A 15742-nucleotide genomic window follows, 5' to 3' on the forward strand; every position below is an offset into this window, starting at 1 on the left:
AACAGAAAAAACATTCTTTTGTCTGTTTATTTAAGTATTTTGCCTTTGGTCTGTCAGTTCATTTGCAGCCACAACAGCAGAAACGTGTACCAGCAGTTTTTACACAAATGATCCAGAAGGGGGCAGTTTTCTATCTGATGGTGCAGTTAGTGAGAGATGGAGCCCTGCAGAGCCCCTTCCCCTTCACCTCAAACCCACAGCCTTTGTAGTTGGCCACACCTTTACTGTCCACCTGCAGGTCAGGCAGCAGAAGCTCCCAGATCCTCTGTTTGGATGAAAGTTCACCATCCGGTTCACCTAAAACAAACATGGCGGATCCTAATGTTGGTATCGGTTCTAACAGCCTCATAAAGGCTGAAAATGGCTTGAGCACTGTCGCCATAGTTACCAGGGTAGCTCAGGAAGGTGATTCTGTCTCCGGGGGCGGAGCCTGAAGGTGGCACCAGCAGCTCAGTGATGACATCAGAGGCGCAGCAGCAGAGAAGGCGGCCATGCGAGGCCACGCCCCTCATTTTAGAGGCTTTCACGTTGCACAGAAACACTCCAAGAGAGCCTGGCAGCTGTCAAGGGGAAATTTAAACAGCTTTAATTAATAATAAAAAACAAAAACCACAGTAAAGATTATTTACTGACTCTTGAGTAAGTCAGCTTTTCTCTAATTTGGAGTTAGCATTAGCTGTTAGCTTGATACTGGTTAGCTGCTAGCATGATTTACTAGAGAAATACAATTTTCAGACATATTTTGTATTATTATGACTCCAAATTTGACATCGGCTGAAAAATTAAGTCAAATTCCTTGTACTTGTGTAAAATCTAGTTCATTAAATCCAGGGTTTCCCTTCATTTCTTATTTAAACAGGAAACTATTGCAACTAGATTTGGAAAGTTTTGATATAATTGTAGGAATTAATTCAGTACATCTTGAATCTTTTTGAAAGCGGTCTCAGAAAAAGTCTAATTTTGTTAAGAAAACTTTTAACTTCATAATTGGAAAATTAATCTAAAAATGTCCCAATGAAAGTCAGTTTTCATTCAAAACACCTGACATAAAGATGATGTTGTTTTTACCTGGTCCAGATCCTGTAACCCTCCCAGTTTGCTAACGACGGTCCGCGGGGAGTTTTCTCCCACATCCACTTCCTGAACACTCATGGCTTCCGCCAGCGGGTGGCGCCGGACGCTCAGGATTCTTCCAACGCGCAGATCCAGACGTGACGCATCGATGTCAGACTCCGCCCCCAAAGAGAGCGGGTCTGAGACCGGGCGAGCTAAAAGATGGATATAAAACGTGACTGTGGTTTTATTGTCTTCCGGTTTATTTCAGCTTGTTGTTACCTTTCCTCTCTCCTCTCCTCCGCCTGCCTGGTCGGTCTCTGCTCTCCCCAGAGGAAACAGAGGGAGGAGGACAGCTTGAAGGAACAGCAGCTGTTGGTCCTGAGGGCGAGGTGGGGTCAGGGTTGGAGTGGGCGGGGCTTACACTGTGAGGGGGCGGAGCCTGAGAGAACAACGCTTTGGCTGGAAGAAAGAAAACATGTTAAATCAGCAAGAAAGAGAGGAAATACCACTGACGGCTGAATGCATCTGAGTAACTTTTCCTTTAGCAAGATATCAAATCTAACGCAGTCTAAGACTGTCCACTGTGTTTCCAAGAGTTTAAAAACATTTCCATAAAACTTCCTTCAGAACTTTATGGATCCTCAGTCCCCAATGAGAACGTCTTTTAAAGAAATGTTGGATAAATGTCTGACCTGGTGGAGTTAAGATGATATTTAGGTGTTAATGTTAAAGTTGTTGAATTGTTGGTAGTTTCCGTACCGCTGCGTCTCTTCTGCTTGTCCTGCAGTTGACCCCTCAGCTGGTCAATGTCCTTTTTCAGTTTGGCGTTTTCAACCAGCAGCTTCTTCTGCTCTCTGACGGACGCCTGCAGCACTGCAACACACACAATATCATGTCATCCACAAGGTGGCGCTGTGTGGGAAATATAGAGAATGAAAACATATTTGACTCCTTACATATTTTTCTGATTTAGCTTTTTTTCCCTTACTTTTTTTAATGTTTCTGGATACAGTTTTGCAAATGCACTTTTTTTCTTGTTAAGTGAGAAATCCAGTTAAAATATAAATGTTAATTATTAGAACGTTTTGTTACAAGAGTCACTGGTGAAAAATCACCAAACATATCTGGTCATTCCTTCAAACTCTTCAACATCCAGAACCAACATGTTTGGACCCAACAGAACCAGAACCAAACTGGTTTCAGTCAACAGACAGAGCCGGATCAGTCAGGCTGTAAAAGCCTAAAATTAATGTGGGATTGTGTTCATGGATGGGAATGTCTGAGCTGACCTCTGACCTTTACCCTGTCATTAAACTCTCAGGGTTTGTGGGCCTTACAGGCTTTTTCTCTGCTCAGCAGCGCGTGGGTTTTAAAGTACTCCATGATCTGCTCTCCATCTTCCGGGTCCAGTTTCTTCAGAGCCGCTGCCAGGCTGAACAAACAAAAAGCAACAGAAAAACCCGTCAAATAAAACAAAGGTTGTGCTGACAGAGGTCAGAGGTCAAAGGTTTTCTGCCAAACTGAAATATTAGCAACAATTTTCAGTTTGGTGCATTATGATTAGCATTAATTACTGTTATTTGTAGAACTGGTTGAAATGTTTATCAATTTATTTTAAAATAAATATAGTTAAACAAAATAATCATTTTTTCATTATGTAAAATTAAAGCTGTCTATTTAAAGTGCTCTTTATTGTCAGGTTCAGATGTCATCAGTCTGTCTGGTTAAACACCAACAGAAACAATATTCAGTCAAACATCGTTATTGAAATGGAACAATGACGTCACAGACGATCAGATGTTTATGTTTAGATGAGATCTGAGCGGACGCTGCCTGCCTCCGGGCGCCACGCACCAGGAAAGTTTGTTTATATTAAACCATGAAGGAGTGCAAGAGCTTCCTGCACGAAATTATCATAAAATGGCACCATGTCAGAAGAACTCACGCAGAGAATGCAAAACTATGTAGTTTGCTTCAGAAATGGGCAAATAATTCCCTATTTATTCGCCTCTAAAAAACACAAGGAACTTAAAAACGGATTTGAAAAGCTAAAGTGCTGTCAACCCATTAACAAACTAAAAATGGAACATTTTCAACAATACATAAATTTGTGACACTTTGACAAAACAGAATACAAATTCAAGATATAAAGATGATGTTGTTTCAGACTTGAATGAAATTTCAAGTCTGAAATTTCATTCTAGATACTTCTTATAGAAAAGGTGTTTAAAGCTATTGGGACTTAATTTGGAGAATTTTGTCTAGTCAAGATTGTAGTATCAAATTATAGCTCCAGATAAAAAGTGAGATATTGTAACTTTACACTAGTCATCCCATAATTGTTTATATCTGAAATATACATTTCACAATATACTTTATAGCTATCTTAATTTATAAATACACCTAGTCAAACTAATTTCAGATGTCTGGAATGTGGGTGTGGTGAAACTGATTTTATGTCAAATCGGCCTGCCATATCCCCCAAGCAACAAAATTAGCATGCTAACGGAAATTAGTTAAACATTTGGGAGAAAAATAGATATGAAGGAAAATTTGAAGGGTGTCAGCGGTAGATTATATTAGATTGTGGACGTCAGACTTGTTGTGGACTAAGAAACCTCACGGGATTAGGTTAACTGGACCACTGTGGACGTAAAAAGACCGTTTTTGTTCGAGATTTTCTGTTCTGTCAATGATGGAGACTTTGACCGGTGAGTTGGACGTTATTTTGCATTTCTAAATTGTTTGACAAAACAGTTCACTGTCTACAGTTATAACTGTATCCTTGAGTGGCATAACCTGTTAGAATCTCAAGACCCTTAGCTTTCCAATTATTTAAAATATCTATACAAAGTACAAACAAAGCGCAAAACGTTTTTACGTCCAGCACGCGGTATAAGAACTTCCGGTGGTTAAGGAAAGTGGAGTTAAATAAGTGGTACGTTTTTCTGATTTGACCTTGTGAAATTTGCATGAACGTGTATTTGTCTCACATCTGTTTCACAATTACGTTTATTATTATTTATTGTTTTGTTTGTGTGTGTGTGTGTGTGTGTGTGTGTGTGTGCGTGTGCGTGTGTGTGTGTGTGTGTGTTTGTGTGTCTGTTGTGAAGCTTCTTTTATTTAGGCAAGATGAGCCCAAAAGTAGATTTAATAATAAATCAATAACAATATATATCAATATATCAATACATAAGAGGTCTGATAGAATATCAATTAAACTCCGATCCAGAACCGCACAGCCTTCTGGGAGATGTAAACAGAGGAAAGACTTCAGCGACTTAACTTCTCACAGCTAGCAAAGCAAAGCAGGTGGCTCAACTAACTCACTCTCTCGCTCTTTGGTTGCTTAGCAACTCACACATTCTTTGGTTACCTGGTAACAACCTGCTGAGTAACTTATGCAGCAGCAGTTTAGGATTTGTGCCTCATAACTGTTTAAATATTTTTTTAAAAACAGCAGCTTGGAGAGAAAACTGTGGCCCAAACAGTAAAGGTCACACCACCAGTTTGTTAATATTTGGGATATTTAAAACAAAAAACTAATCAATAATTATCTATATTAACTGATATAAAACAACTCTATTCAAGGATTGTTTTTTTGTGTTTATTCAGAAGTTTTGAGCTGGTTATAATTTTCACCTAAACAGATGAAAATAGAAAAATGAGGTTGGAAAATGTTTTCATTAGAAAAATGTTTTTCATCTTCCTGCTTGTGTAATAATAATTGTGTAATAATTCTGCATAATTATGCAGATAAAGCTCACGTTTACTTCCGTAAACATGCATGTTTGTTGTTTATTAATATTTCGGATTAACAGAGACTAATGTAGTTGGTGATTAAAAAGAATATATTTTAAGTTGCTGCTGCTGACGCTGTAGATGCGTGTTTTTGTCCTGTGGGAACCGTTCCTGTGTCCTCTCAAACAAACCCACTCAGAGCTCCTGACATGCAGAGACACAACAGCTGCAACAGGCCTGATGCTAAAAATACCTGGAGCTAGTGGAGCTCACTCACATGAACGTACAGTAAGTACACTGAGAACGGACTCAGACTGATAAATGACTGGAAACACATGAAGACGAGGAAAAAACTCAGGATAAATGAGTAAAGTTTCAGTGAAACATCCAGGTCTGTTGCTCTAATGTTGACCAAAATGTTTCTACTTTAAGACTTAATCTGGAAAACAAAGGTGAACTAGTGCTACTTTTTAAGATAAATTTCCCATTTGGGAATGAAACGGCGCAGCCTCATGTGAAAAACGTTTGGTTTGTTTCGGTAAAGAAGTCGTAGATCGTTTGGTACCTGGGGTTGAACAGGTTCTCCATGTTGTCCATGTTGACGCTCGGCTGGCTCCGCTGCACGACGCGCATGGAGCCGAGGGGTTTGGCCTCCGGTCCGCCTTCTGTCAGCTGTCTGCCTCCATCAGCACCATCTGTGGCCAGAGGTCAAAGGTCACATACCTCCACTTTTAACCACAGGAGAATCAGAGGCTTACGTTTTGATATCCACCGTATTTCACTGAGCAGAGTGAAAACAAACTGCATGATGAACAGAAAGTCTTCACACCTCTGGACCTGTTCACCTTTAGTCAATTAAACCACTAAAATAAGTGCATTTAATTCAGATTTCTACTTTTTATTCATATAAGATCTCTGTTATGAATAAAATCTTTCATTTTATTTTTGTCTGTTACATGAAATTCCAATAAAATCTGAAATGAAAGTATTTATCTGAGATTTCAACGACATAAGTCACTAACAAACAGTTTTCTTTGCTAATAAATGCAAATTTTGTTGATCTCTTTAAGGCAAGGTAAGCAGGACATGAATGTGCTTGAACTTTGGTTGCACTGATTTAATGAACAATTAGCTCCACCTAGTGGGGAATTGGGCAAACTACAATCCAAACTAATCAGAGTAAGTAGTTGGATTTGGAAATTTGTGCTTCGGTTTTAATTTAGATTTAGTTTAACTTATTTATTTAGTTTGATGTTTTTTTACATCTATTTTTTTGTTCACTGACTAAGCTAACTTACATTAGCAACCCTGTTTTGCATGTTGGCATTTAAACAGTGTAGCATGTTTTACGCCAGATGTTTTGTATAAATGTGTTTGATTTAACTACAAACAATCAACTTCCTGCAGTGAAGCAGCATGTTGGATTTTGGGTTCAGGGTTGGTGAAGAACATCTTGACTCTTCAGAGTCATTGGCTAAATTCCACAAAGTTTTATTTTATTATATTTTTGAACAACTAATGAACCTCTTGTATGTCCGAATGTTAAATTTGATGCATTTCATTTAACTCATCAGTCAGAGCCTGGATTTTATAATCATCTAAGATTAGTTTCTGCTTTGTTTTCAGTGAACGAGGTGATAAAATGCTGTTTCTCAGCCTTTTTGTGCATTAAAATCTGCACCTCTTGTTTGTTCATAAGCTTTGTTCTAATGTTACTTTCAATCTGCTGAGCCTGTTGTGTCATTTCAAGATCAAGAAGATACAGTAAACCATACAGATGACTGGCAGTACTCTAACCTGTTCTGACATATTGAAAGAAATTGATTTACAAAAGTTCAGTCTAAATTTGTAATTATGTGTCAGGTTATTATTTTTAATTTAACATTATGATCATTATTTGTATTCTTTTTTCCAATTTAGTCTTTAAGATATCTGAAGTTGCACATATTACTTTCTGTCTGCAGGATGACATCATTTTCAACTATTACATCACACGTTCAGATCTGTTAGTTACTCAACCTGAGTCACATTTTTACCAAACACTTTTTACTTCACTTCTGTGAAAATATGTTTTGCTTAGTTGAGTAGAAATCTTTGGTACCTACCTCGTCTATAACAACATCATAAAAATATTCAGCCATAAAAAAATAAGCAACTGAAAAAAATATTTTAAAAGTTCAGAAATAAAACTATTATTCAAACCCATTTCAAAAATAAAATCTGATTTTTTAAAATGGAAAAAATCTGCAAAAAATGAAACTGCATTCAGGTTGTTTGTATTTAGTTTGTATCTGACAGGTTGTGTGTCAGATGTTTTAATATTTTTTAATTATGTGGAACCATAAAGTTCAAGTTTAACAAATAACTTTGGGTAATGACGAATATTTTAGATTTATCTGCCCGAACTTCGCTGCTAGCTTCAGCTAGCTCTGTACTTCTCTACTTTCTCCGAAAAATCCCGAGTGAAACCGAGCTCAGGTGAGTCATGCGCAGAGGTGACTCAGCGGGGCGGAAACCGAGAGAGAGAGCACTGCCAGGGTGCGGAAGTACGCGAACCATATTTGGAGTCTAAACATAGAGGAACGCCAAGCACGAGCCACGGGCCAGGGGCGGGGCTCTTCTTTCACCAGGGCTAGCGGAGAAAAAGAGGGAGGACGGAGAGGAAAGCGAGAGAAAGGTACACATTTCCGAGAAGAAGACGTGAAATTGTTTCAGAAAGCGGTGAGTACATCTCTGTCTACCTTATAAGAAGAAGAAAAGCCTAAACTATTCTAGATTTTATTAGTTAGTGGACAGGAAACCTCCAAAGTTACGTTTTGTGGTCGACAGGTGTTTTCCTGGATTCAGCTTCACGTCGTAATTTCAAAACGAAGGACTCAAAAAAAAAACTCAGAAAATTCCACAAAGTTTAAAGTGACACTAAAAAAAAAAAGTTAAGTTTCCGAGAAAACTTTGAGCGATGGATCAGTTGACTTAGAGACAGTTTTTAAAGAAGGCAAAAGTCTGAGACTATTTTGATTGAGTTGGCTTGAAAACAACAGCGAGGTAAATATTTTCACTGTTAATATGGGTTTTCTGGTCTGGAACTACATTTCCATTTCAGGCAGTTAGGAAAGTGAATATTGTCACTTATTTTCTGTCATTTTGTAAAAGTGTTTAAAAATCTCATGTTACATTTTAATGAAATATTTCTGCAGCTCTAAAATTAAAACAAGTTTTCTTAACTTATGTTAACTGTATAAAACATGACACATAACATCTTTAATAACCTTGTCTGACATCTGCTGAAGTGTTTTAGTGTTAACATTTTTTATCTAAGCATATTTATGAGACTTGAGAGAATATTTATCTGATTATACATCATGTATGTGAAGCTTAGTTAACTGTTGACAGTTTTTATTGACAGTAATCTGACTTTCATTCTCTGATAATCTGGAGTTTGTCTGTCAGACTGATCATTTCCGTTTTCAGGCTTGTAGCTCCTCCTCGCCCGCATCGTGTTGATGAATCATCTCTAATATGTGGAAATTGAATTCCCGTGTTTCTAACTTCATTAGGACTAATTCCCTGCTACTCTGTAAACAGGATGCTGCCAGGAAATGCACAGAGTTTGTTCAGAGGAGAAATTCTCCAGGTTAAACGGGTCCAAACAGCAGCTGGACTAGAGTACAACTTCCTGTTAAAGTTTTGATCCATAACATCAGTTTGAATGGTCCAGAAGCAGATTTTAGGCCTGGCCTTGGTGAGTTTACTTTTCCTGTGACTCAACCAGGGATGGTTTCCTTAATTCCCTTGGATGAGTCGGCAGTCACAGGTTTTAGCTGTAAGCTCACATACCGGCCATCACACAGGCTCCTGGGAGTCAGCAGGCAGAGGAGGCATTTAACACACACACTACAACTGAAATGAGCTTTTCTTAAATTCCTGAATACACCTGTCATGATGCACAAGTACAAGTGAGTCAGTGAAGAAGAAATGATAAAACCAGAGCTAGATGTCTGAGAATCTGCAGTAGAGCGATGGTGTTACAGTCCGGTGTTACAGTCCTGTGTTACAGTCCGGTGTTACAGTCCGGTGTTACAGTCCGGCGTTACAGTCCGGCGTTACAGTCCTGCGTTACAGTCCTGCGTTACAGTCCGGCGTTACAGTCCGGCGTTACAGTCCGGCGTTACAGTCCTGCGTTACAGTCCGGCGTTACAGTCCGGCGTTACAGTCCTGCGTTACAGTCCGGCGTTACAGTCCGGCGTTACAGTCCTGTGTTACAGTCCTGTGTTACAGTCCTGTGTTACAGTCCTGTGTTACAGTCCGGCATTACAGTCCGGCGTTACAGTCCTGTGTTACAGTCCTGTGTTACAGTCCTGTGTTACAGTCCTGCGTTACAGTCCGGCGTTACAGTCCGGCGTTACAGTCCTGCGTTACAGTCCGGCGTTACAGTCCGGCGTTACAGTCCTGTGTTACAGTCCTGCGTTACAGTCCTGCGTTACAGTCCTGTGTTACAGTCCTGTGTTACAGTCCGGCGTTACAGTCCGGCGTTACAGTCCTGCGTTACAGTCCGGCGTTACAGTCCGGCGTTACAGTCCTGTGTTACAGTCCGGCGTTACAGTCCTGCGTTACAGTCCTGCGTTACAGTCCTGCGTTACAGTCCGGCGTTACAGTCCTGCGTTACAGTCCTGCGTTACAGTCCGGTGTTACAGTCCGGCGTTACAGTCCTGTGTTACAGTCCTGTGTTACAGTCCGGTGTTACAGTCCGGTGTTACAGTCCTGTGTTACAGTCCGGTGTGACAGTCCTGTGTTACAGTCCTGTGTTACAGTCCTGTGTTACAGTCCTGTGTTACAGTCCGGTGTTACAGTCCTGGTCCTGCAGGATGCAGAGCCTCCATGTTGCCCTCCTGCGGCCTGCTGGAGGAGCCTGCTCCCCTCATCCAGCTCTGTCTGCAGCTGCCCACAGAAAACCCCTTTGCTCTGGATGGGACCCTCCCTCTTACTTCATCTGAATCCAAGCAGGCAGTTACATGGTTCCTGCATGTTCACGTTTATACACACCTCCCATACACCGGCTCAGACCACACTGTTCTGCAAACACCCTAATCTGTGAACAATGTTACAGTTTCCATCCAGGACTTGTTAACCATTCACCAGTCATATTTTCATAACAGTTATTCAGTGAAGAATCATCAGAGTTTACATAATTCCTCATTGCGTCTCCTTACAGAAACCGGATAGTGAAGAGAAATAACATTTCTGTCTGAGCAACGCCTGCATCAAACTTCTGACCAATCAGACAAAACTTCAGACTGAGTTCTGTAAACTGGTTGAGTTCATTTAAACTGGTTGAGTTCATTTAAACTGGCGTAGATCTAGATTTTTAAGTCCACTGATTCCATTCCAGAAGCCTCATGGTAACTGGTTCCAGAACCAGGCTGGGTCACTGTTCTGGTGTAAAACCCAACCATGTAGCTCACATGGTTCTGACCAGAGGGTAACTCATAACTAAACCCATAAACTGTATAAAATGGTTCCTCAGGGTTCTGTTATTATGTTTCTGTGTAAGTCAAAAGTTTTCTTCCTCAATAAGTTAGGAAAGTGAATATTTTCTTTCTAAAACCGTCTCTCTGCTGCCCTCTTGGGTTTAACAGCTACTGCAGTTGAATGTTGCTACTGGTTCTTACTGGTTCCTACTGGTTCCAATGGTAGGATCATGATTGGTGCGTCGTTGCTGCCAGAAGTTTCCCAGATAGAGGTTCTGGAAAGTCGCTAAATATAGTGACAAAGTCTCTCTAACATCCGTCACCCAGCTGTTGATTTATGGCTGTTTTGAAGAATTTAAATTGTGTAATGAGAGAGAACCACTGGCAGCTAAACATCCCCACAGCATGAAGCTGCCACCACCGTGTTTGACAGCTGGAGCAGCGTTCTTGGGTTTGGAAGCCTGATGCTGACTTCTCTAAACGGCTCCATTTTTATCTAATTTGACCATCAAGAGTTTCTGCTGCAGCTTCATATGGAACAACCTAAAGGCCAAAACCTTTTCACTGCGTCGTCTGGAACCCGTTCAGCTTCATATGGAACAACCTAAAGGCCAAAACCTTTTCACTGCGTCGTCTGGAACCCGTTCAGCTTCAGTCTCTGCAAGTTAAATCATTTACGCTCCAGTTGTTGGTCATCTTGTCCAAACGGAAACATTCCTCCTCGTCCCGTTTCATTACTGTGAGAAAATATTTGTGATATTCAAATGTGTGAAGCTCCACAAATAGAGCAAATAAAAGGACTTTGTTCGTTCAGCTGGGCTTCGTCATTGAGCCGATACTGAAGCTGAACTGACTCCTCCTCATCCTCCCAGTGGATGTGACCAGACTGGTTCTCAGGATGTCTCGGTGGAGGGAGTGTCTCTCTGAGGTTACCTGAAGTCAAAGCGCTTCCTGCTCACAGTCTGGGGAGAAAAATACATAAAAACCTGCAGAAACTCGACTCGTCCACACAGAAACACGTTTCTGGAATCAGATCAGTTTCTGTAGGAAAACCCCGAATGTTTAAATATGGAAATGATTTTAGGTACATGTTCGCTCAGGCTGATGTAAACACACACAATGGGGTGTGTGTGTGTGTGTGTGTGTGTGTGTGTGTGTGTGTGTGTGTGTGTGTGTGTGTGTAAAAGGTCAACGACCTGTCGGGCGACTGAAGATGAGAAAATTCCTGCTGCAGGTGAAAAGAATGACTCACGAAATGAATCATCTGATGCAGGAAGAGTTGAAATGATTGACTAGTTTACAGCTTACAGCTGATTGGTCGATTCCGGTCTACAAAGACAGGATTCATCTCCTTATCATCCTGATATCTGCTGTTATCTCAGCTGAGCTTTGTTTTAAAAGTTTTACTGCAGATCACAGATTCAGCTGCAGGTTCTGAAATTCCTGAAGGTTAAACTTTAGACTGTTTACCGTTAATCCAGGGTTTGGTTGAATAAATGTCAGATGAAGTGGGAAAATAATGTAGCATTTCAGCAGTAGACAGTTTAAATGCCATTCTGTCTCCTGTGTTGAGTGGGAACCAGAAATCTCTTCTAACCTCACAGAAACTGAATGTTTGGTCTCTAAATGGCTCCAATTTAAATTTAAATGTTTGTTTTTCAGGTTTCCTCTGATTGAGACTCACCTGATCTGGTTCTGCCTTACCTGTGACCTCGGAGACCAAACAGCTGCACCAGACCTGATTACCAGTCAGGCCTGTTATTGGTTGACAGACTGACTGGAAGGACTCTGATTGGTTGATAAAGTCCAGTCCATGGCCGCTTCACAGCTGATTGAGAAGGAGGAAGTCCGGATCCCCGTGGAAGCCAACGCCACCTCGTCAAACTCCCCGACACAGATTCATCCACAGAGGGTTGCCAACGGTAACCCCACCCGCCACGCCTCGACGCCGTCGCCCCCCCCGGACGACCTCGACGGGGATGACGGGCGCGAGCGCGGCGGGCTGTGCAGCCTGAAGCTGATCGAGTCTCTGAACAACAAGCTGAAGAGACGCTGCGACTACGAGAAGATCTGCGCCGAGGCGCCGCCCGCCGACAGCCTGCCCAGCGAGTGGTGGAAGACCGGCGTGGCCTTCCTCTACGCCTTCTTCAACCTCGTCTTCACCACCGTCGTCATCACCGTCGTCCATGAGAGAGTACCGGACAAGTCGGTGAGCCCGCCGCTGCCGGACAAGTTCTTCGACTACGTGGACCGAGTCCCCTGGGCCTTCACCATCACCGAGACCAACGGCCTGGTTCTGGTCGGGCTCTGGCTCGTCCAGTGGCTGCTGCTCAAACACAAGTACGACACGGACTGATACTGGGAGTACTGGGAATACTGGGGTTACTGGGGTTACTGGGGATACTGGGGTTACTACATCCATTAATATTATTAATAATAATAATAATAATATAGGATCTGCCTTTACATTAACCATTAAATGACGTATTTTATTCCTTTGGCTCCATGTCCTCTGGTTTAGCCTGTATTTGTTGTGTTTTTTAGTGTTATTGATCAGTTATTGATCAGTTATTGATCGGTTATTGATTGGTTCTCCGTCCCTGCAGAGCCATCGTGGGCCGGCGGTGTTTCTTCCTCATCGGGACTCTCTACATGTATCGCTGCGTCACCATGTACATCACCACGCTGCCGGTGCCGGGGAAGCACATGGTCTGCGCCCCAAAGGTTGGTTGGGAACTTCATTTCTTCTTCTTCTTCTCCTCATCCTCAGTTTGTTGGCTGAAGCTCGGAGCCAATAATCGATTGATTCTCTGCAGCTTTACAACGACTCAACGGGGAAAATATGGAGGATCCTCCGGCTGATTTCAGGAGGAGGTAACATCACGCTAACGGCTCATTGGTTGATTATCAAGCCCTGGTTTCTGATTGGCTGACAGCTGGTCAGAGTTGATCAGTTTACCTGATCAAAAGCTGATCAAACTTTATTTTCCAGGTTTGTCTCTGACCGGTTCTCACCTCATGTGTGGAGACTTCCTGTACAGCGGCCACACGGTCATGCTGACGCTGTCCTACCTCTTCATCCAGGAATGTGAGTCCACAGAACCGGTTTCATCCCAGCAGAACTCCAGAGGAGCTTCAGCAGCTTTTCACACAAACTTTAACAATAAAACTCCTTTTAAACTCGATACGTTGGGCTGCTGCGCCGTCATGGAGTCACTTCCTGGTTCTGGTCTTTAGCTGACTGATCCTTCCTGTTTTCACCTGAGCTGTGTTCTCCAGACTCGCCCCGCTGGATGTGGTGGTACCGCTGGGCCTGCTGGCTCCTCAGCGCCTCCGGGGTCGTCTGCATCCTGATGGGTCACGAGCACTACAGCATCGACGTGGTCATCGCCTACTACGTCACCACCAGGCTCTTCTGGTGGTACCACACCCTGGCCAACAATCACGTGAGTCCCATCAGTCACAGCAGAACCGTTCCGTCCGGAACCGGGCGGATCCGTTCTGTCCCGGGCGGATCCGTTCCCACGGCTCTGTCCGGTTGCAGCAGCAATCTGATGAGAGGAGGAAAATGATGTTTGGGTTTTAATTCTCAGTTAAATCTTCAGGTCTGGACTTTGACTAGACCAGTCTACGTCTTCCTGCTGAAGAAAATCATCAGCAGCATGATGCTGCCATCACCATGTTTTGGCTTTATTTAGTTAAAGTTGAAAGTTGTGTATCATTTTTCTACTGCATGTATGCAAACTTATTGTCTCTAAAAAGTTTTAGTTTTCATTAATTTAACTGGTTGAGAAACCAACTTGTGCACTTTTAGTGAGCGTAGCTTCAGATAACTTAATAAATCTAAATAGTAATTAAATGTTACACTTTATTTTTAATATGTAAATAATAACTGGAGCTTCTAAACACTCACATTTTCTAACTTTCATCAACTTATGACAGAAAAATACTTAACCAGAACATCCTGGATGATTTTCAAGTATTTTTTATAGAAAACAATAATTTATTTACGTATTTCAGTCCAAAAAGCTCCAGCAGAGGTCAGAGGTCAGATGAACTGGACCGGTACAAACAGCCTTTACTACTGACAGTACAGTAAAAAAGTCCAGTTTCTGTACTGAACCAACAGCTGTTGAACAGAACATGATTAGAGGTAAAGTGGAGCAACCTGCAAAGCATCATGGGAACTCATCTCTTCATTCACATGTTACAACATGTCTTAAAAATCTAAAACAAAACGAAACGCCTGAATGTTCGTTAAACTTACTTTGAGTTAGTAAAATCGTGACCAAAGTCGACCTAAACAGTTACAGTTACTTCACCTGTTGGTCTATTAAATAAAATCCTCATAAAGTTTTAATTCTGTTGCAAGTGGAGAAAAGTTCAGGACTTTATGGCGGGGCGCCCTCTGCTGGATTCATGGTGGAATCAGAGGGTTTTCAGCAGCAGTTGTGATTTTATTCTTATTTATTTCTCCAAACTGCTGTGACGTTTTCTGATTCTTTTTCTTGACTTTTCTGAAACCTGTTTCTGTAGAAACACGTCCAGGAACTTTGTAGCTGACAGCCATCTTGGTAGGCACCGTAACCAACTGCCTCAACAGTTGCTATGACAACCATAATGTATATTGTATGTATGTAATGTATAATGCTGATAAGTGAGTGTTTAACTTGTAAACGTTGTACATTTCAGTGTTTCAGTGTTTCAGTTCTCCGTGTGATATTAGCTTAGCTTCTATCTGCTAGCCATGTTGGACCCGCAGCCTGGTTTTTACCGTCTGTTCTCTGTCTTGGTCGTGACGTCTGTCCAGGATCTGCGCGGAGCCGCGTCCAGCTGCCTGACCCGGGTCTGGTGGAACCCGGTCTTCAACTTCCTGGAGAAGAACGTCCGGACGACGGTTCCGGTCGTGTTCCTGTCGCCGCGGGCCCTGCTGTCCTCCTGCAAAGAGAGGTACCACACGATGGGCATCGAGAGGGACGAGTGAGGACCGGACAGGGTGGGGGGGCCAACCGGGACCCGGACCCGGACCGTAGAACCCAGCTGGTACCGCCCTGCTCAGCAGCTGGAGGTGTTGGTGTTCCAGGCTGCTGGCCCAACTTGTTCTGGATCAGTGAGGAGCAGAAAGACGTTTTGAGTTCTGCTCCTGGAGAGCGCGTGCTGAACCCAAACGGACCTTTCCGGGCCGGCGGTCTGAGCGGTTCTCCTCTGGTCGAAGCAGTGAGACGTTGCTGCTGGAGGAACTTTGTTCCTGGACGCTGCAGACGGACTCTACAGAGAAACTTTCACCTCATCGTTCAAACGTTGCTCCTGTTCTCCGGGCTCGGTTCTGAGCTCGGTTCTGTTGGACTTTGACGATGCCTTGGGAAGTATTCGCCCCCTAACTCACAGCGTTTCTATTTATGGGTCTTTAAATGTTTCAGTTCATCACAGAACCTGAATAAAAACCAAAAATTACTTTTCAAATGATTTTATTTATT

The 15742-nt window shown here is 42.4% G+C and overlaps 2 protein-coding genes across 3 annotated transcripts; one reads left to right on the plus strand and one right to left on the minus strand.

Moving 5' to 3' along the window:
- Nucleotides 1-9: 9 nt before the first annotated feature.
- On the minus strand, nt 10-5496 carry aimp1b (aminoacyl tRNA synthetase complex interacting multifunctional protein 1b). Its single transcript, XM_044098458.1, has 7 exons — nt 5363-5496; nt 2394-2488; nt 1816-1929; nt 1336-1515; nt 1069-1268; nt 389-560; nt 10-297 (listed from the first exon to the last, which is right to left on the minus strand). The coding sequence occupies exons 1-7, from the start codon at nt 5428-5430 to the stop codon at nt 131-133; spliced, it is 996 nt and encodes a 331-aa protein (XP_043954393.1). The 5' UTR covers nt 5431-5496; the 3' UTR covers nt 10-130.
- sgms2b (sphingomyelin synthase 2b) lies at nt 3532-15719 on the plus strand. Of its 2 annotated transcripts, none has more exons than XM_044098449.1 (7): nt 3532-3767; nt 11928-12605; nt 12872-12989; nt 13082-13139; nt 13258-13353; nt 13545-13711; nt 15076-15719. In XM_044098449.1, exons 2-7 carry the CDS (start codon nt 12079-12081, stop codon nt 15247-15249), a joined length of 1140 nt encoding a protein of 379 aa, XP_043954384.1. In that variant the 5' UTR covers nt 3532-3767; nt 11928-12078; the 3' UTR covers nt 15250-15719. The 2 variants fall into 2 exon arrangements, with proteins under 2 accessions (XP_043954384.1, XP_043954383.1); XM_044098448.1 differs by lacking the exon at nt 3532-3767 and adding an exon at nt 7385-7518.
- The last annotated feature ends 23 nt before the right edge of the window (nt 15720-15742 follow it).

This window comes from Gambusia affinis, linkage group LG18 (genome assembly GCF_019740435.1).
Source record: "Gambusia affinis linkage group LG18, SWU_Gaff_1.0, whole genome shotgun sequence".
NCBI lineage: Eukaryota > Metazoa > Chordata > Actinopteri > Cyprinodontiformes > Poeciliidae > Gambusia > Gambusia affinis.

Bases quoted from the DNA above. Each gene is read 5' to 3' on its own strand.
- aimp1b (XM_044098458.1), bottom strand. From the start codon at position 5,430: ATGCGCGTCGTGCAGCGGAGCCAGCCGAGCGTCAACATGGACAACATG. The intron at 1,930-2,393 runs GTAAGGCCCACA...TGTGTGTTGCAG, and splicing joins GCTGAGCAGAGAAAAAGCCT to TGCTGCAGGCGTCCGTCAGA. The intron at 561-1,068 runs GTAAAAACAACA...TCCCCTTGACAG, and splicing joins GGTTACAGGATCTGGACCAG to CTGCCAGGCTCTCTTGGAGT.
- sgms2b (XM_044098449.1), top strand. From the start codon at position 12,079: ATGGCCGCTTCACAGCTGATTGAGAAGGAGGAAGTCCGGATCCCCGTG. The intron at 12,606-12,871 runs GTACGACACGGA...CCGTCCCTGCAG, and splicing joins TGGCTGCTGCTCAAACACAA to AGCCATCGTGGGCCGGCGGT. The intron at 13,354-13,544 runs GTGAGTCCACAG...TGTGTTCTCCAG, and splicing joins CTACCTCTTCATCCAGGAAT to ACTCGCCCCGCTGGATGTGG.